The sequence below is a fragment of the Petromyzon marinus genome, chromosome 84, assembly GCF_048934315.1.
Source record: "Petromyzon marinus isolate PM22_M1 ecotype Great Lakes invasive population chromosome 84, UKy_Petmar_22M1.pri1.0, whole genome shotgun sequence".
Taxonomy (NCBI): domain Eukaryota; kingdom Metazoa; phylum Chordata; class Hyperoartia; order Petromyzontiformes; family Petromyzontidae; genus Petromyzon; species Petromyzon marinus.
In genome coordinates this window covers 2,703,046-2,723,045 of record NC_133749.1, presented here as the reverse complement: position 1 = coordinate 2,723,045, position 20,000 = coordinate 2,703,046, and the positions used below count along the sequence as shown (strand labels likewise).

The following is a 20,000-nucleotide window of genomic DNA, read 5'->3' as shown; positions in this document are numbered from 1 at the left end:
ACAGATAGACACACACAGATAGACACACACAGATAGATACACACAGATAGACTCTACACACAGAGAGAGTGATGGTGGTGATGGTGGTGATGGTGGTGGTGATGATGGTGGTGGTGATGGTGATGATGGTGGTGATGGTGGTGGTGATGATGGTGGAGGTGATGATGGTGGTGGTGATGGTGGTGATGGTGGTGGTGGTGATGGTGTTGGTGGTGATGGTGGTGGTGGTGATGGTTGTGCTGATAGTGGTGATGGTGATAATGGTGGTGATGGTGGTGATGGTGGTGGTGATGATGGTGGAGGTGATGATGATGGTGGTGGTGATGATGGTGGTGGTGATGGTGGTGCTGACAGTGGTGATGGTGATGATGATGGTGGTGGTGATGATGGTGTTGGCGATGGTGATGGTGATGATGGTGGTGATGGTGATGATGGAGATGATGGTGGTGATGATGATGATGTTGTTGACTGTGGCGGTGGTGATGATGGTGATGCTGATAGCGGTGATGGTGGTGCTGATAGTGGTGATGTTGATGATGATGGAGATGATGGTGGTGGTGATGATGGTGGTGGTGATGATGATGTTGTTGACTGTGGTGGTGGTGGTGATGGTGGTGGTGATGATGGTGATGACGGTGATGCTGATAGTGGTGATGGTGATGACGGAGATGATGGTGGTGATGATGATGATGTTGTTGACTGTGGCGGTGGTGGTGGTGATGATGGTGATGCTGATAGTGGTGATGGTGGTGCTGATAGTGGTAATGTTGATGATGGAGATGATGATGATGTTGACTGTGGTGGTGGTGGTGATGATGGTGGTGCTGATAGTGGTGATGTTGATGATGATGATGTTGTTGACTGTGGTGGTGATAGTGGTGATGCTGATAGTGGTGATGGTGATGATGGAGATGATGGTGGTGGTGATGATGATGATGTTGACTGTGGTGGTGGTGGTGGTGATGAAGGTGATAATGGTGATGCTGATAGTGGTGATGGTGGTGCTGATAGTGGTGATGTTGATGATGATGGAGATGATGGTGATGATGGTGATGATGGTGATGCTGATAGTGATGATGATGGAGATGATGATGGAGATGATGGTGATGATGATGATGTTGACTGTGGTGATGATGGTGATGCTGATAGTGGTGATGGTGGTGCTGATAGTGGTGATGGTGGTGCTGATAGTGATGTTGATGATGATGGAGATGATGTTGACTGTGGTGGTAGTGGTGGTGGTGGTGATGATGGTGATGATGGTGATGATGGTGATGCTGATAGTGATGATGATGGAGATGATGGTGATGATGTTGACTGTGGTGATGATGGTGATGCTGATAGTGGTGATGGTGGTGCTGATAGTGGTGATGCTGATAGTGATGATGATGATAATTTTGACTGTGGTGGTGGTGGTGGTGGTAGTGGTGGTGGTGGTGATGGTGGTAGTGGTGGTGGTGGTGATGATGATGATGGAGATGATGATGGCGATGTTGACTGTGGCGGTGAGGAGGAGCTCCTCACCGATTGCCCTCGACGATGTCGATGAGGTCGTCTGCCGTAGCATCACAGCGCAGGGTGATGTCGGCGTTGTGGATCTTGTACTCGCTCAGGATGGAGCGGACCGTCTCTTGGTCTAGCTCGCTTTGAGCACACTGCACCACCACCATCAACACCATCACCATCAACACCATCACCATCACCACCACCACCACCACCATCAACACCATCACCATCAACACCACCATCAACACCAACAACACCATCATCACCATCACCATCAACACCACCATCACCATCAACACCAACAACACCATCACCACCATCACCACCATCACCATCACCAACACCACCACCATCAACACCATCACCACCATCACCATCAACACCACCATCACCATCAACACCAACAACACCATCACCACCATCATCACCATCACCACCATCAACACCACCACCACCATCAACACCACCACCACCATCAACACCACCACCACCACCATCACCACCATCAACACCAACAACACCAACACCACCATCAACATCACCACCATCACCACCATCACCACCACCATCACCACCACCAACACCACCACCAACACCACCACCACCAACACCACCACCAACACCACCACCAACACCACCCACCACCACCAACACCACCCACCACCACCAGCACCACCACCACCACCCACCACCACCATCAACACCAACAACACCATCACCACCATCACCACCACGACCATCACCACCATCACCACCATCATCATCACCACCATCAACACCACCATCACCACCACCACCATCACCACCACCCGCCATTCGCCACTAAGTGGTGGTGACGTCACCACGACGCTTGTGCCAGGCCATGTGCACCACCATCACAGGATGGAGCATGCTGTCTCCTGGTTTGGCTCGCTCTGGGAGCATCGCACGTGTGTGTAGGTGTGTGTAGGTGTGTGTGTAGGTGTGTGTAGGTGTGTGTAGGTGTGTGTGTGTAGATGTGTAGGTGTGTGTGTAGGTGTGTGTGTAGGTGTGTGTGTGTAGGTGTGTGTGTAGGTATAGGTGTGTGTGTGTGTGAGTGTGTCTAGGTGTGTGTGTGTGTGAGTGTGTCTAGGTGTGTGTGTGTAGGTGTGTGTGTAGGTGTGTGTGTGTGTGTAGGTGTGTGTAGGTGTGTGTGTGTGTAGATGTGTAGGTGTGTGTAGGTGTGTGTGTAGGTGTGTGTGTAGGTGTGTGTGTAGGTATAGGTGTGTGTGTGTGTGAGTGTGTCTAGGTGTGTGTAGGTGTGTGTGTGTAGGTGTGTGTGTAGGTGTAGGTGTGTGTAGGTGTGTGTGTGTGTAGATGTGTAGGTGTGTGTGTAGGTGTGTGTAGGTGTGTGTGTGTAGGTGTGTGTGTAGGTATAGGTGTGTGTGTGTGTGTGAGTGTGTCTAGGTGTGTGTAGGTGTGTGTGTGTAGGTGTGTGTGTAGGTGTAGGTGTGTGTGTAGGTGTGTGTGTGTGTGCGAGTCACCGTCACGTACAGTGGTGGTGAGGTTGATCCCCCCTTGTCCTTGTGTGTGTCTAGGTGTGTATGTGTAGGTGTGTGTGTGTAGGTGTGTGTGTGTGTCTAGGTGTGTGTGTCTAGGTGTGTAGGTGTGTGTGTAGGTGTGTAGGTGTGTGTGTGTGTGTGCGAGTCACCGTCACGTACAGTGGTGGTGAGGTTGATCCCCCCCTTGTCCTTGTGTGTGTCTAGGTGTGTGTGTCTAGGTGTGTGTATGTGTAGGTGTGTGTGTAGGTGTGTGTGTAGGTGTGTGTGTGTGTGTGTAGGTGTGTGTGTAGGTGTGTGTGTGCGAGTCACCGTCACGTACAGTGGTGGTGAGGTTGATCCCCCCCTTGTCCTTGTGTGTGTGTAGGTGTTTGTGTAGGTGTGTGTGTGTGAGTGTGTGTAGGTGTGTGTCTAGGTGTGTGTGTAGGTGTGTGTGTAGGTGTGTGTGTGTGTGTGCGAGTCACCGTCACGTACAGTGGTGGTGAGGTTGATCCCCCCCCTTGTCCTTGTGTGTGTGTAGGTGTTTGTGTAGGTGTGTGTGTGTGTGTGAGTGTGTGTAGGTGTGTGTCTAGGTGTGTGTGTAGGTGTGTGTGTGTGTAGGTGTGTGTGTAGGTGTGTGTCTAGGTGTGTAGGTGTGTGTGTAGGTGTGTGTGTGTGTAGGTGTGTGTAGGTGTGTGTAGGTGTGTGTGTGTAGATGTAGGTGTGTGTGTGTAGGTGTGTGTGTAGGTGTGTGTGTGTAGGTGTGTGTGTGTGTGTGTAGGTGTGTGTGTAGGTGTGTGTGTGTGTAGGTGTGTGTGTAGGTGTGTGTGTGTGTAGGTGTGTGTGTAGGTGTGTGTGTCTAGGTGTGTGTGTGTGTGTGTGCGAGTCACCGTCACGTACAGTGGTGGTGAGGTTGATCCCCCCCTTGTCCTTGTGTGTGTGTAGGTGTTTGTGTAGGTGTGTGTGTGTAGGTGTGTGTGTCTAGGTGTGTAGGTGTGTGTGTAGGTGTGTAGGTGTGTGTGTGTGTGCGAGTCACCGTCACGTACAGTGGTGGTGTGGTTGATCCTCCCCTTGTCCTTGTTTGTGTGTAGGTGTTTGTGTAGGTGTGTGTGTAGGTGTGTGTGTAGGTGTTTGTGTAGGTGTGTGTAGGTGTGTGTGTAGGTGTGTGTGTGTGTGTGCGAGTCACCGTCACGTACAGTGGTGGTGAGGTTGATCCCCCCCTTGTCCTTGTGTGTGTCTAGGTGTGTGTGTGTGAGTGTGTAGGTGTGTGTGTGTGTCTAGGTGTGTGTGTAGGTGTGTGTCTAGGTGTGTAGGTGTGTGTGTAGGTGTGTAGGTGTGTGTAGGTGTGTGTGTCTAGGTGTGTGTGTGTAGGTGTCTAGGTGTGTGTGTGTAGGTGTGGTGGTGAGGTTGATGGGGAGCGATAGTGTAGCGGTTAGCGCTACGCTGCGCTATGAACCTGGCGACCCGGGTTCGATTCCCGCTCACGGCCAACACCAGTGACGATTATCTGAACCGGTCCCAGGCCTCCCCTAGGTCGACTCAGCCTCAAATGAGTACCTGGTGCGGTGTGTAAACATTGCCACTAGGGAGACAAAGGCGGTCGGGCGTGGTGCTGGCCACCCACCCCCTCGTGTACCGTTCCGGCCTTCATAGGTGCTCGCTAACAGCACTTGCCCCTACAGTCTGTTAAGGCTATACGGGGGATCTTTATCTTTGTTATCTTTGTGTGTAGGTGTGTGTGTAGGTGTGTGTGTGTGCGAGTCACCGTCACGTACAGTGGTGGTGAGGTTGATCCCCCCCTTGTCCTTGTGTGTGTCTAGGTGTGTGTGTAGGTGTGTGTAGGTGTGTGTGTAGGTGTCTAGGTGTGTGTGTAGGTGTGTGTGTGTGTGTGTAGGTGTGTGTGTAGGTGTCTAGGTGTGTGTGTAGGTGTGTGTGTGTGTGTGTAGGTGTGTGTGTGTGTGTGCGAGTCACCGTCACGCACAGTGGTGGTGAGGTTGATCCCCCCCTTGTCCTTGTGTGTGTCTAGGTGTGTGTGTGTGTAGGTGTGTGTGTGTGTGTAGGTGTGTGTGTGTAGGTGTGTGTGTGTGTAGGTGTGTGTGTAGGTGTAGGTGTGTGTGTGTGTGCGAGTCACCGTCACGTACAGTGGTGGTGAGGTTGATCCCCCCCTTGTCCTTGTGTGTGTGTAGGTGTGTGTGTAGGTGTAGGTGTGTGTGTGTAGGTGTGTAGGTGTGTGTGTGTGTGTGTGCGAGTCACCGTCACGTACAGTGGTGGTGAGGTTGATCCCCCCCTTGTCCTTGCGACGGAAGCCGATGCTGGGAGGGACGGCGTTGAGGCGCAGGCCAAAGCCCTCCAGCTCGTGCTCAATGAGCTGCTTGTGGATGAGCGGCTTCAGCACGTCCAGCACGATGAAGATCAAGCTGCAAGTACGAGCCACTGGGCGGGCGGGGTTGGGGGGGGAGACACGGGCGGGTGTTGGTGGTGTAGGTGTCGTTAAGGGGTCGTTAAGGGGTCGTATAGTGGTAGTCAGGGTGTAGTTAGGGTGTAGTCAGGTGGTAGTCAGGGTGTAGTCGGGGGGGTGTTTGGGGGGTGGTTATGGGGTAGTCAGGGTGTAGTTAGGGTGTAGCCAGGTGGTAGTCAGGGGGTAGTTGGGGTGTAGTTGGGGTGTAGTTGGGGTGTAGTTGGGGGGTAGTCAGGTGGTAGTCAGTGTGTGGTTGGGGTGTAGTTAGGGGGGTAGTTAGGGGGTAGTTAGAGTGTAGTTAGGGTGTAGTTGGGGGTAGTTAGGGGGTAGTTTGGGGTGTAGTTGGGGTGTAGTTGGGGGGTGGTTGGGGTGTAGTTAGAGTGTAGTTGGGGGGTAGTCAGGGTGAAGTTATGGGGTAGTTGGGGGGTAGTTGGGGTGTAGTTGGGGGGTAGTTAGGGGGTAGTTAGGGGGTAGTTACGGGGTAGTTGGGGTGTAGTTGGGGGGTAGTTGGGGTGTAGTTGGGGGGTTGGTAGGGTGTAGTCAGGGGGTCGTCAGGGGGGTCATCAGGGTGTAGTTGGGGGTGGTTAGGGGGTAGTTAGTGTCGTTAGGGGGTAGTTAGGGGGTAGGTAGGGTGTAATTGGGGGGGGGGGTAGTTAGGGTGTAGTTATGGTGTAGTTAGGGTGTAGTCGGGTTGTAGTTGGGGTGTAGTTAGGGTGCGATTAAGGTGTAGTCAGGGGGTCATCCGGGGGGCCGTCAGGGTGTAGTTAGGGGGTAGTTGGGGGGGTAGTTGGGGGGTAGTAAGGGGGTGGTTAGGGGGTAGTTAGTGTCGTTAGGGGGTAGTTAGGAGTAGTTAGGGGGGGTAGTTCAGGGGTAGCTAGGGTGTAATTGGGGGGTAGTTGGGGGGTAGCTAGGGAGTAGTTAGGGTGTAGTCGGGGTGTAGTTGGGGTGTAGTTGGGGCGTAGTCGGGGTGTGGTTAGGGTGTAGTTGGGGGGTAGTTAGGGTGTCGATGGGGTGTGGTTAGGGTGCAGTTGGGGTGTAGTTATGGGGTAGTTAGGGGGTAGCCAGGGGGTGGTTAGGGTGTAGTTAGGGTGTAGTTATGGGGTTGTAAGGGCGTAGTTGGGGTGTAGTTGGGGTGTAGTTGGGGGGGTTGTTAGGGTGTAGTTAGGGTGTAGTTGGGGTGTAGTTGAGGTGTAGTTAGGGTGTAGTTGGGGTGTAGTTGGGGTGTGGTTGGGGCGTGGTCGGGGTGTAGTTATGGGGTAGTTAGGGTGTAGTTGGGGGGGGGGGGGGTAGTTAGGGTGTAATTGGGGGGTTGTTGGGGTGTAGTTGGGGGGTCGTCAGGGGGGTCGTCAGGGTGTAGTTGGGGGGTAGTAAGGGGGTGGTTAGGGGGTAGTTAGTGCCGTTAGGGGGTAGTTAGGGGGTAGTTAGGGGGTAGTTAGGGGGTAGTTAGGGTGTAATTGGGGGGGGGGGGGGGTTGGGGGGGTAGTTAGGGTGTAGTTATGGTGTAGTTAGGGTGTAGTCGGGGTGTGGTTGGGGTGTAGTTAGGGTGCGGTTAGGGTGTAGTCAGGGGGTCGTCCGGGGTAGTCAGGGGGGCGTCAGGGGGGTCGTCAGGGTGTAGTTAGGGGGTAGTTGGGGGGGTAGTTGGGGGGTAGTAAGGGGGTGGTTAGGGGGTAGTTAGTGTCGTTAGGGGGTAGTTAGGGGGGTAGTTCGGGGGTAGTTAGGGTGTAATTGGGGGGTAGTTGGGGGGTAGCTAGGGAGTAGTTAGGGTGTAGTCGGGGTGTAGTTGGGGTGTAGTTGGGGCGTAGTTGGGGTGTGGTTAGGGTGTAGTTGGGGGGTAGTTAGGGTGTAGTTGGGGTGTCGATGGGGTGTAGTTAGGGTGCAGTTGGGGTGTAGTTATGGGGTAGTTAGGGGGTAGTCAGGGGGTGGCTAGGGTGTAGTTAGGGTGCAGTTATGGGGTTGTTAGGGTGTAGTTGGGGTGTAGTTGGGGTGCAGTTGGGGGGGTTGTTAGGGTGTAGTTAGGGTGTAGTTGGGGTGTAGTTAGGGTGTAGTTGGGGTGTAGTCGGGGTGTGGTTGGGGTGTAGTTATGGGGTAGTTAGGGTGTAGTTGGGGTGTAGTGGGGGGGGGGGGGTAGTTAGGGTGTAGTTGGGGGGTTGTTGGGGTGTAGTTGGGGGGTTGTTAGGGTGTAGTTGGGGGGTAGTTGGGGTGTAGTTGGGGGGTCACCTGCGATCACCTGACGTCCTCTCCCCTTGCCGTCTTTGGCTCCCTCGATGATTCCCGGCAAATCCAGAAGCTGCAGCACGAGGGGAGGGGAGAGGGGGGGAGGGGGAGAGGGGGGAGGGGGGGAGGGGGAGAGGGGGGAGGGGGAGAGGGAGGGGGGAGGGGGAGAGGGGGGAGGGGGGGAGGGGGAGAGGGGGGAGAGGGAGGGGGGAGGGGGAGAGGGGGGAGGGGGAAGGGGGGGAGGGGGAGAGGGGGGAGGGGGAGAGGGAGGGGGGAGAGGGGAGGGGGAGAGGGAGGGAGGAGGGGGAGAGGGGGGAGGGGGTCACAGACTCCCTGAGTCACAGTCTGTCTCTGCACGAGTCTATGAGTGAGTGAGTCTGTGAGTGAGTCTCTGAGTGTCTATGAGTGAGTGAGTCTATGAGTGAGTGAGTGAGTCTGTGAGTGAGTGAGTGAGTCTATGAGTGAGTGAGTCTATGAGTGAGTGAGTCTATGAGTGGGTGAGTCTGTGAGTGAGTCTATGAGTGAGTGAGTCTATGAGTGAGTGAGTGAGTCTATGAGTGAGTGAGTCTGTGAGTGAGTGAGTGAGCCTGTGAGTGAGTGAGTCTGTGAGTGAGTGAGTGAGTGGTGAGTGAGTGAGTGAGTCTCTGAGTGTCTATGAGTGAGCGAGTCTATGAGTGAGTGAGTGAGTCTGTGAGTGAGTGAGTGAGTCTATGAGTGAGTGAGTCTATGAGTGAGTGAGTGAGTCTATGAGTGGGTGAGTCTGTGAGTGAGTGAGTCTATGAGTGAGTGAGTCTATGAGTGAGTGAGTGAGTCTATGAGTGAGTGAGTCTGTGAGTGAGTGAGTGAGTCTATGAGTGAGTGAGTCTATGAGTGAGTGAGTGAGTCTATGAGTGAGTGAGTCTGTGAGTGAGTGAGCCTGTGAGTGAGTGAGTCTGTGAGTGAGTGGTGAGTGAGTGAGTGAGTCTGTGAGTGAGTGAGTGAGTCTGTGAGTGAGTGATTATGTGAGTGAGTCTGTGAGTGAGTGAGTCTGTGAGTGAGTGAGTGAGTCTATGAGTGAGTGAGTGAGTCTATGAGTCTATGAGTGAGTCTGTGAGTGAGTGAGTGTGTGAGTGAGTCTGTGAGTGTGTGAGTGAGTCTGTGAGTGAGTGAGTGAGTCTATGAGTGAGTGAGTTTGTGAGTGAGTCTGTGAGTGAGTGAGTGAGTCTGTGAGTGAGTGAGTGAGTCTATGAGTGAGTCTATGAGTGAGTGAGTGAGTCTGTGAGTGAGTCTATGAGTCTATGAGTGAGTCTGTGAGTGAGTGAGTCTGTGAGTGAGTGAGTGAGTCTGTGAGTGAGTGAGTCTGTGAGTGAGTGAGTGAGTCTGTGAGTGAGTGAGTGAGTCTGTGAGTGAGTGAGTGAGTCTGTGAGTGAGTGAGTGAGTGAGTGGTGAGTGAGTGAGTCTGTGAGTGAGTGAGTGAGTCTGTGAGTGAGTGATTATGTGAGTGAGTCTGTGAGTGAGTGAGTCTGTGAGTGAGTGAGTGAGTCTATGAGTGAGTGAGTGAGTCTATGAGTCTATGAGTGAGTCTGTGAGTGAGTGAGTGTGTGAGTGAGTCTGTGAGTGTGTGAGTGAGTCTGTGAGTGAGTGAGTGAGTCTATGAGTGAGTGAGTTTGTGAGTGAGTCTGTGAGTGAGTGAGTGAGTCTGTGAGTGAGTGAGTGAGTCTATGAGTGAGTCTATGAGTGAGTGAGTGAGTCTGTGAGTGAGTGAGTCTATGAGTCTATGAGTGAGTCTGTGAGTGAGTGAGTGAGTCTGTGAGTGAGTGAGTCTGTGAGTGAGTGAGTGAGTCTGTGAGTGAGTGAGTGAGTCTGTGAGTGAGTGAGTGAGTCTATGAGTGAGTGAGTGAGTCTGTGAGTGAGTGAGTGAGTCTGTGAGTGAGTGAGTGAGTCTACATGCCTGTATCTTCGCCCCCTTATACTTGATGACTCCTGGCACGGTGGTGAGAGTTGTGAACTCGTAGTGAGTCTGTGAGTGAGTGAGTGAGTCTGTGAGTGAGTGAGTGAGTCTGTGAGTGAGTGAGTGAGTCTGTGAGTGAGTGAGTGAGTCTGTGAGTGAGTGAGTGAGTCTGTGAGTGAGTGAGTGAGTCTACGTGCCTGTATCTTCGCCCCCTTATACTTGATGACTCCTGGCACGGTGGTGAGGGTGGTGAACTCGTAGTGAGTCTGTGAGTGAGTGAGTGAGTCTGTGAGTGACTGAGTGAGTCTGTGAGTGAGTGAGTGAGTCTACGTGCCTGTATCTTCGCCCCCTTATACTTGATGACTCCTGGCACGGTGGTGAGGGTTGTGAACTCGTAGTGAGTCTGTGAGTGAGTGAGTGAGTCTGTGAGTGAGTGAGTGAGTCTGTGAGTGAGTGAGTGAGTCTGTGAGTGAGTGAGTGAGTCTACGTGCCTGTATCTTCGCCCCCTTATACTTGATGACTCCTGGCACGGTGGTGAGGGTTGTGAACTCGTAGTGAGTCTGTGAGTGAGTGAGTGAGTCTGTGAGTGAGTGAGTGAGTCTGTGAGTGAGTGAGTGAGTCTGTGAGTGAGTGAGTGAGTCTGTGAGTGAGTGAGTGAGTCTACATGCCTGTATCTTCGCCCCCTTATACTTGATGACTCCTGGCACGGTGGTGAGGGTGGTGAACTCGTAGTGAGTCTGTGAGTGAGTGAGTCTGTGAGTGAGTCTGTGAGTGAGTGAGCGAGTCTGTGAGTGAGTGAGTGAGTCTACATGCCTGTATCTTCGCCCCCTTATACTTGATGACTCCTGGCACGGTGGTTAGGGTTGTGAACTCGTAGTGAGTCTGTGAGTGAGTGAGTGAGTCTATGAGTGAGTGAGTGAGTCTATGAGTGAGTGAGTGAGTCTGTGAGTGAGTGAGTCTGTGAGTGAGTGAGTGAGTCTGTGAGTGAGTGAGTGAGTCTGTGAGTGAGTGAGTGAGTCTGTGAGTGAGTGAGTGAGTCTGTGAGTGAGTGAGTGAGTGAGTCTGTGAGTGAGTGAGTCTGTGAGTGAGTGAGTGAGTCTGTGAGTGAGTGTACATGCCTGTATCTTCGCCCCCTTATACTTGATGACTCCTGGCACGGTGGTGAGGGTGGTGAACTCGTAGTGAGTCTGTGAGTGAGTGAGTGAGTCTGTGAGTGAGTGAGTGAGTCTATGAGTGAGTGAGTGAGTCTGTGAGTGAGTGAGTCTGTGAGTGAGTGAGTGAGTCTGTGAGTGAGTGAGTGAGTCTGTGAGTGAGTGAGTGAGTCTGTGAGTGAGTGAGTGAGTCTGTGAGTGAGTGAGTGAGTCTATGAGTGAGTGAGTGAGTCTGTGAGTGAGTGAGTGAGTCTGTGAGTGAGTGAGTGAGTCTGTGAGTGAGTGAGTGAGTCTACATGCCTGTATCTTCGCCCCCTTATACTTGATGACTCCTGGCACGGTGGTGAGGGTGGTGAACTCGTAGTGAGTCTGTGAGTGAGTGAGTGAGTCTGTGAGTGAGTGAGTCTGTGAGTGAGTGAGTGAGTCTGTGAGTGAGTGAGTCTACGTGCCTGTATCTTCGCCCCCTTATACTTGATGACTCCTGGCACGGTGGTGAGGGTGGTGAACTCGTAGTGAGTCTGTGAGTGAGTGAGTGAGTCTGTGAGTGAGTGAGTGAGTCTATGAGTGAGTGAGTGAGTCTGTGAGTGAGTGAGTGAGTCTGTGAGTGAGTGAGTCTCTGAGTGAGTGAGTCTGTGAGTGAGTGAGTGAGTCTGTGAGTGAGTGAGTCTGTGAGTGAGTGAGTGAGTCTGTGAGTGAGTGAGTGAGTCTGTGAGTGAGTGAGTGAGTCTGTGAGTGAGTGAGTGAGTGAGTCTATGAGTGAGTGAGTGAGTCTGTGAGTGAGTGAGTGAGTCTGTGAGTGAGTGAGTGAGTCTGTGAGTGAGTGAGTCTGTGAGTGAGTGAGTGAGTCTGTGAGTGAGTGAGTGAGTCTGTGAGTGAGTGAGTGAGTCTACGTGCCTGTATCTTCGCCCCCTTATACTTGATGACTCCTGGCACGGTGGTGAGGGTTGTGAACTCGTAGTGAGTCTGTGAGTGAGTGAGTGAGTCTGTGACTGAGTGAGTGAGTCTGTGAGTGAGTGAGTGAGTCTGTGAGTGAGTGAGTGAGTCTACATGCCTGTATCTTCGCCCCCTTATACTTGATGACTCCTGGCACGGTGGTGAGGGTGGTGAACTCGTAGTGAGTCTGTGAGTGAGTGAGTGAGTCTGTGAGTGAGTGAGTGAGTCTGTGAGTGAGTGAGTGAGTGAGTCTGTGAGTGAGTGAGTGAGTCTACGTGCCTGTATCTTCGCCCCCTTATACTTGATGACTCCTGGCACGGTGGTGAGGGTGGTGAACTCGTAGTGAGTCTGTGAGTGAGTGAGTGAGTCTGTGAGTGAGTGAGTGAGTCTGTGAGTGAGTGAGTGAGTCTACGTGCCTGTATCTTCGCCCCCTTATACTTGATGACTCCTGGCACGGTGGTGAGAGTGGTGAACTCGTAGTGAGTCTGTGAGTGAGTGAGTGAGTCTGTGAGTGAGTGAGTGAGTCTGTGAGTGAGTGAGTGAGTCTGTGAGTGAGTGAGTGAGTCTGTGAGTGAGTGAGTGAGTCTGTGAGTGAGTGAGTGAGTCTGTGAGTGAGTGAGTGAGTCTGTGAGTGAGTGAGTGAGTCTGTGAGTGAGTGAGTGAGTCTGTGAGTGAGTGAGTGAGTCTACGTGCCTGTATCTTCGCCCCCTTATACTTGATGACTCCTGGCACGGTGGTGAGGGTTGTGAACTCGTAGTGAGTCTGTGAGTGAGTGAGTGAGTCTGTGAGTGAGTGAGTCTGTGAGTGAGTGAGTCTGTGAGTGAGTGAGTGAGTCTACGTGCCTGTATCTTCGCCCCCTTATACTTGATGACTCCTGGCACGGTGGTGAGGGTGGTGAACTCGTAGTGAGTCTGTGAGTGAGTGAGTGAGTCTGTGAGTGGGTGAGTGAGTCTGTGAGTGAGTGAGTGAGTCTGTGAGTGAGGGAGTGAGTGAGTGAGTCTGTGAGTGAGTGAGTGAGTCTGTGAGTGAGTGAGTGAGTCTGTGAGTGAGTGAGTGAGTCTGTGAGTGAGTGAGTGAGTCTGTGAGTGAGTGAGTGAGTCTACATGCCTGTATCTTCGCCCCCTTATACTTGATGACTCCTGGCACGGTGGTGAGGGTGGTGAACTCGTAGTGAGTCTGTGAGTGAGTGAGTGAGTCTGTGAGTGAGTGAGTGAGTCTGTGAGTGAGTGAGTGAGTCTGTGAGTGAGTGAGTGAGTCTGTGAGTGAGTGAGTGAGTCTGTGAGTGAGTGAGTGAGTCTGTGAGTGAGTGAGTGAGTCTGTGAGTGAGTGAGTCTGTGAGTGAGTGAGTGAGTCTGTGAGTGAGTGAGTGAGTCTGTGAGTGAGTGAGTCTGTGAGTGAGTGAGTGAGTCTATGAGTGAGTGAGTCTGTGAGTGAGTGAGTGAGTCTACGTGCCTGTATCTTCGCCCCCTTATACTTGATGACTCCTGGCACGGTGGTGAGGGTGGTGAACTCGTAGTGAGTCTGTGAGTGAGTGAGTGAGTCTGTGAGTGAGTCTGTGAGTGAGTGAGTGAGTGAGTCTGTGAGTGAGTGAGTGAGTCTGTGAGTGAGTGAGTGAGTCTGTGAGTGAGTGAGTGAGTCTACGTGCCTGTATCTTCGCCCCCTTATACTTGATGACTCCTGGCACGGTGGTGAGGGTGGTGAACTCGTAGTGAGTCTGTGAGTGAGTCTATGAGTGAGTGAGTGAGTCTGTGAGTGAGTGAGTGAGTCTGTGAGTGAGTGAGTGAGTCTGTGAGTGAGTGAGTGAGTCTACATGCCTGTATCTTCGCCCCCTTATACTTGATGACTCCTGGCACGGTGGTGAGAGTGGTGAACTCGTAGTGAGTCTGTGAGTGAGTGAGTGAGTCTGTGAGTGAGTGAGTCTGTGAGTGAGTGAGTGAGTCTGTGAGTGAGTGAGTGAGTCTACATGCCTGTATCTTCGCCCCCTTATACTTGATGACTCCTGGCACGGTGGTGAGGGTGGTGAACTCGTAGTGAGTCTGTGAGTGAGTGAGTGAGTCTGTGAGTGAGTGAGTGAGTCTGTGAGTGAGTGAGTGAGTCTGTGACTGAGTGAGTGAGTCTGTGAGTGAGTGAGTGAGTCTATGAGTGAGTGAGTCTGTGAGTGAGTGAGTGAGTCTGTGAGTGAGTGAGTGAGTCTGTGAGTGAGTGAGTGAGTCTGTGAGTGAGTGAGTGAGTCTATGAGTGAGTGAGTGAGTCTGTGAGTGAGTGAGTGAGTCTGTGAGTGAGTGAGTGAGTCTACGTGCCTGTATCTTCGCCCCCTTATACTTGATGACTCCTGGCACGGTGGTGAGGGTGGTGAACTCGTGGTGAGTCTGTGAGTGAGTGAGTGAGTCTATGAGTGAGTGAGTCTGTGAGTGAGTGAGTGAGTCTGTGAGTGAGTGAGTGAGTCTGTGAGTGAGTGAGTGAGTCTACGTGCCTGTATCTTCGCCCCCTTATACTTGATGACTCCTGGCACGGTGGTGAGGGTGGTGAACTCGTAGTGAGTCTGTGAGTGAGTGAGTCTGTGAGTGACACTGTGAGTGAGTCTGTGAGTGAGTGAGTGAGTCTGTGAGTGACACTGTGAGTGAGTCTGTGAGTGAGTGAGTGAGTCTATGAGTGTGTGAGTGAGTGTATGAGTGAGTGTATGAGTGAGTGAGTCTGTGAGTGAGTGAGTGAGTCTGTGAGTGAGTGAGTCTGTGAGTGAGTGAGTCTGTGAGTGAGTGAGTCTGTGAGTGAGTGAGTGAGTCTACGTGCCTGTATCTTCGCCCCCTTATACTTGATGACTCCTGGCACGGTGGTGAGGGTGGTGAACTCGTGGTGAGTCTGTGAGTGAGTGAGTGAGTCTGTGAGTGAGTGAGTCTGTGAGTGAGTGAGTCTGTGAGTGAGTGAGTGAGTCTGTGAGTGAGTGAGTCTGTGAGTGAGTGAGTCTGTGAGTGAGTGAGTGAGTCTTGAGTGAGTGAGTGAGTCTGTGAGTGAGTGAGTGAGTCTGTGAGTGAGTGAGTGAGTCTGTGAGTGAGTGAGTGAGTCTACATGCCTGTATCTTCGCCCCCTTATACTTGATGACTCCTGGCACGGTGGTGAGAGTGGTGAACTCGTAGTGAGTCTGTGAGTGAGTGAGTGAGTCTGTGAGTGAGTGAGTGAGTCTGTGAGTGAGTGAGTGAGTCTGTGAGTGAGTGAGTGAGTCTGTGAGTGAGTGAGTGGTGTAGTGAGTGAGTGGTGTAGTGAGTGAGTGAGTGAGTCTGTGAGTGAGTGAGTGAGTCTGTGAGTGAGTGAGTGAGTCTGTGAGTGAGTGAGTGAGTCTGTGAGTGAGTGAGTGAGTCTGTGAGTGAGTGAGTGAGTCTGTGAGTGAGTGAGTGAGTCTACGTGCCTGTATCTTCGCCCCCTTATACTTGATGACTCCTGGCACGGTGGTGAGGGTGGTGAACTCGTAGTGAGTCTGTGAGTGAGTGAGTCTGTGAGTGAGTGAGTCTGTGAGTGAGTGAGTGAGTCTGTGAGTGAGTGAGTCTACGTGCCTGTATCTTCGCCCCCTTATACTTGATAACTCCTGGCACGGTGGTGAGAGTGGTGAACTCGTAGTGAGTCTGTGAGTGAGTGAGTGAGTCTGTGAGTGAGTGAGTGAGTCTGTGAGTGAGTGAGTGAGTCTGTGAGAGAGTGAGTGAGTCTACGTGCCTGTATCTTCGCCCCCTTATACTTGATGACTCCTGGCACGGTGGTGAGAGTTGTGAACTCGTAGTGAGTCTGTGAGTGAGTGAGTGAGTCTGTGAGTGAGTGAGTGAGTCTGTGAGTGAGTGAGTGAGTCTGTGAGTGAGTGAGTGAGTCTACATGCCTGTATCTTCGCCCCCTTATACTTGATGACTCCTGGCACGGTGGTGAGGGTGGTGAACTCGTAGTGAGTCTGTGAGTGAGTGAGTGAGTCTGTGAGTGAGTGAGTGAGTCTGTGAGTGAGTGAGTGAGTCTGTGAGTGAGTGAGTGAGTCTGTGAGTGAGTGAGTGAGTCTGTGAGTGAGTGAGTGAGTCTGTGAGTGAGTGAGTGAGTCTGTGAGTGAGTGAGTCTGTGAGTGAGTGAGTGAGTCTGTGAGTGAGTGAGTGAGTCTGTGAGTGAGTGAGTCTGTGAGTGAGTGAGTGAGTCTATGAGTGAGTGAGTCTGTGAGTGAGTGAGTGAGTCTACGTGCCTGTATCTTCGCCCCCTTATACTTGATGACTCCTGGCACGGTGGTGAGGGTGGTGAACTCGTAGTGAGTCTGTGAGTGAGTGAGTGAGTCTGTGAGTGAGTCTGTGAGTGAGTGAGTGAGTGAGTCTGTGAGTGAGTGAGTGAGTCTGTGAGTGAGTGAGTGAGTCTGTGAGTGAGTGAGTGAGTCTACGTGCCTGTATCTTCGCCCCCTTATACTTGATGACTCCTGGCACGGTGGTGAGGGTGGTGAACTCGTAGTGAGTCTGTGAGTGAGTCTATGAGTGAGTGAGTGAGTCTGTGAGTGAGTGAGTGAGTCTGTGAGTGAGTGAGTGAGTCTGTGAGTGAGTGAGTGAGTCTACATGCCTGTATCTTCGCCCCCTTATACTTGATGACTCCTGGCACGGTGGTGAGAGTGGTGAACTCGTAGTGAGTCTGTGAGTGAGTGAGTGAGTCTGTGAGTGAGTGAGTCTGTGAGTGAGTGAGTGAGTCTGTGAGTGAGTGAGTGAGTCTACATGCCTGTATCTTCGCCCCCTTATACTTGATGACTCCTGGCACGGTGGTGAGGGTGGTGAACTCGTAGTGAGTCTGTGAGTGAGTGAGTGAGTCTGTGAGTGAGTGAGTGAGTCTGTGAGTGAGTGAGTGAGTCTGTGACTGAGTGAGTGAGTCTGTGAGTGAGTGAGTGAGTCTATGAGTGAGTGAGTCTGTGAGTGAGTGAGTGAGTCTGTGAGTGAGTGAGTGAGTCTGTGAGTGAGTGAGTGAGTCTGTGAGTGAGTGAGTGAGTCTATGAGTGAGTGAGTGAGTCTGTGAGTGAGTGAGTGAGTCTGTGAGTGAGTGAGTGAGTCTACGTGCCTGTATCTTCGCCCCCTTATACTTGATGACTCCTGGCACGGTGGTGAGGGTGGTGAACTCGTGGTGAGTCTGTGAGTGAGTGAGTGAGTCTATGAGTGAGTGAGTCTGTGAGTGAGTGAGTGAGTCTGTGAGTGAGTGAGTGAGTCTGTGAGTGAGTGAGTGAGTCTACGTGCCTGTATCTTCGCCCCCTTATACTTGATGACTCCTGGCACGGTGGTGAGGGTGGTGAACTCGTAGTGAGTCTGTGAGTGAGTGAGTCTGTGAGTGACACTGTGAGTGAGTCTGTGAGTGAGTGAGTGAGTCTGTGAGTGACACTGTGAGTGAGTCTGTGAGTGAGTGAGTGAGTCTATGAGTGTGTGAGTGAGTGTATGAGTGAGTGTATGAGTGAGTGAGTCTGTGAGTGAGTGAGTGAGTCTGTGAGTGAGTGAGTCTGTGAGTGAGTGAGTCTGTGAGTGAGTGAGTCTGTGAGTGAGTGAGTGAGTCTACGTGCCTGTATCTTCGCCCCCTTATACTTGATGACTCCTGGCACGGTGGTGAGGGTGGTGAACTCGTGGTGAGTCTGTGAGTGAGTGAGTGAGTCTGTGAGTGAGTGAGTCTGTGAGTGAGTGAGTCTGTGAGTGAGTGAGTGAGTCTGTGAGTGAGTGAGTCTGTGAGTGAGTGAGTCTGTGAGTGAGTGAGTGAGTCTTGAGTGAGTGAGTGAGTCTGTGAGTGAGTGAGTGAGTCTGTGAGTGAGTGAGTGAGTCTGTGAGTGAGTGAGTGAGTCTACATGCCTGTATCTTCGCCCCCTTATACTTGATGACTCCTGGCACGGTGGTGAGAGTGGTGAACTCGTAGTGAGTCTGTGAGTGAGTGAGTGAGTGAGTCTGTGAGTGAGTGAGTGAGTCTGTGAGTGAGTGAGTGAGTCTGTGAGTGAGTGAGTGAGTCTGTGAGTGAGTGAGTGGTGTAGTGAGTGAGTGGTGTAGTGAGTGAGTGAGTGAGTCTGTGAGTGAGTGAGTGAGTCTGTGAGTGAGTGAGTGAGTCTGTGAGTGAGTGAGTGAGTCTGTGAGTGAGTGAGTGAGTCTGTGAGTGAGTGAGTGAGTCTGTGAGTGAGTGAGTGAGTCTACGTGCCTGTATCTTCGCCCCCTTATACTTGATGACTCCTGGCACGGTGGTGAGGGTGGTGAACTCGTAGTGAGTCTGTGAGTGAGTGAGTCTGTGAGTGAGTGAGTCTGTGAGTGAGTGAGTGAGTCTGTGAGTGAGTGAGTCTACGTGCCTGTATCTTCGCCCCCTTATACTTGATAACTCCTGGCACGGTGGTGAGAGTGGTGAACTCGTAGTGAGTCTGTGAGTGAGTGAGTGAGTCTGTGAGTGAGTGAGTGAGTCTGTGAGTGAGTGAGTGAGTCTGTGAGAGAGTGAGTGAGTCTACGTGCCTGTATCTTCGCCCCCTTATACTTGATGACTCCTGGCACGGTGGTGAGAGTTGTGAACTCGTAGTGAGTCTGTGAGTGAGTGAGTGAGTCTGTGAGTGAGTGAGTGAGTCTGTGAGTGAGTGAGTGAGTCTGTGAGTGAGTGAGTGAGTCTACATGCCTGTATCTTCGCCCCCTTATACTTGATGACTCCTGGCACGGTGGTGAGGGTGGTGAACTCGTAGTGAGTCTGTGAGTGAGTGAGTGAGTCTGTGAGTGAGTGAGTGAGTCTGTGAGTGAGTGAGTGAGTCTGTGAGTGAGTGAGTGAGTCTACGTGCCTGTATCTTCGCCCCCTTATACTTGATGACTCCTGGCACGGTGGTGAGAGTTGTGAACTCGTAAGCGGCCACTTCTGAGTAGACTCCGGCCAGATTGCTCAGCAGCGTTGACTTCCCCCACCGAGGGGAAGCCAACAAAGCCGATACGGGCGTCACCAGTCTTGGCTACGTCAAACCCTGGGGGTGGGACACGGGGGTGGGGGGGTGGGACACGGGGGTGGGACAAGGGGGTGGGACACAGGGGGTGGGACAAGGAGGTGGGACGAGGGGTGAGGGGGTGGGACGAGGGGGTGGGACACAGGGGTGGGACACAGGGGGTGGGAAACGGGGGTGGGACAAGGGGGTGGGACGAGGGGGTGGGACAAGGGGACAAGGGGGTGGGACAAGGGGGTGGGACACAGGGGGTGGGAAACGGGGGTGGGACAAGGGGGTGGGACGAGGGGGTGGGACAAGGGGACAAGGGGGTGGGACAAGGGGGTGGGACAAGGGGGTGAGTAGTAGTAAGTGGTGGTGAGCGGTGGTGAGTGGTGGTGAGCGGTGGTTAGCGATGGTGAGCGGTGGTGAGTAGTAGTAAGTTGTGGTGAGCGGTGGTGAGCGGTGGTGAGCGGTGGTGAGTGGTGGTGAGTGGTGGTGAGCGGTGGTGAGTAGTAGTGAGCGGTGGTGAGTGGTGGTGAGCGGTGGTGAGTAGTAGTGAGCGGTGGTGAGCGGTGGTGAGCGGTGGTGAGTAGTAGTAGTAAGTGGTGGTGAGCGGTGGTGAGTAGTAGTGAGCGGTGGTGAGTGGTGGTGAGCGGTGGTGAGTAGTAGTAGTAAGTGGTGGTGAGCGGTGGTGAGCGATGGTGAGTACCAAGTGGTGGTGAGCGGTGGTGAGCGGTGGTGAGCGGTGGTGAGCGGTGGTGAGTAGTAGTAAGTGGTGGTGAGCGGTGGTGAGCGGTGGTGAGTAGTAGTAAGTGGTGGTGATCGGTGGTGAGCGGTGGTGAGTAGTAGTAATAAGTTGTGGTGGGCGGTGGTGAGCGATGGTGAGCGGTGGTGAGTAGTAGTAAGTGGTGGTGAGTGGTGGTGAGTAGTAGTAGTAAGTGGTGGTGAGCGGTGGTGAGCGGTGGTGAGCGGTGGTGAGCGGTGGTGAGCGGTGGTGAGCGTCTCACCTTCGCCGGTGGCGGCTCCGCCACCCTTGGGAGTGATGAGCTCCCTGCGAAGCTTGGCTAGCCGAGCCTTCAGCAGGCCCAGGTGGTGAGCGGTGGCTTTGTTCTTCTGAGTTCGTGCCATCTGCATCATCATCACCAACATCATCATCATCATCACCAACATCATCATCATCATCACCAACATCATCATCATCATCACCAACATCATCATCATCACCAACATCATCATCATCATCATCACCAACATCATCATCATGAGCATCATCACCACCAACATCATCATCATCATCACCAACATCATCATCATGAGCATCATCATCACCAACATCATCATCATCACCACCACCAACATCATCATCATGAGCATCATCACCACCAACATCATCATCATC

The 20,000-nt window shown here is 52.6% G+C and overlaps 1 protein-coding gene across 1 annotated transcript in view; it reads right to left on the bottom strand.

Annotated features, from left to right (window-relative positions):
- Window positions 1–20,000, bottom strand: part of DRG1 (developmentally regulated GTP binding protein 1) — a 47,168-nt gene that overhangs the window by 18,848 nt on the left and 8,320 nt on the right. Inside the window, 6 exon segments of the mRNA XM_076057753.1 lie at window positions 1,525–1,655; window positions 5,266–5,435; window positions 7,678–7,747; window positions 18,467–18,583; window positions 18,585–18,643; window positions 19,609–19,729. Coding sequence (XP_075913868.1) covers window positions 1,525–1,655; window positions 5,266–5,435; window positions 7,678–7,747; window positions 18,467–18,583; window positions 18,585–18,643; window positions 19,609–19,729 — 668 coding nt within the window.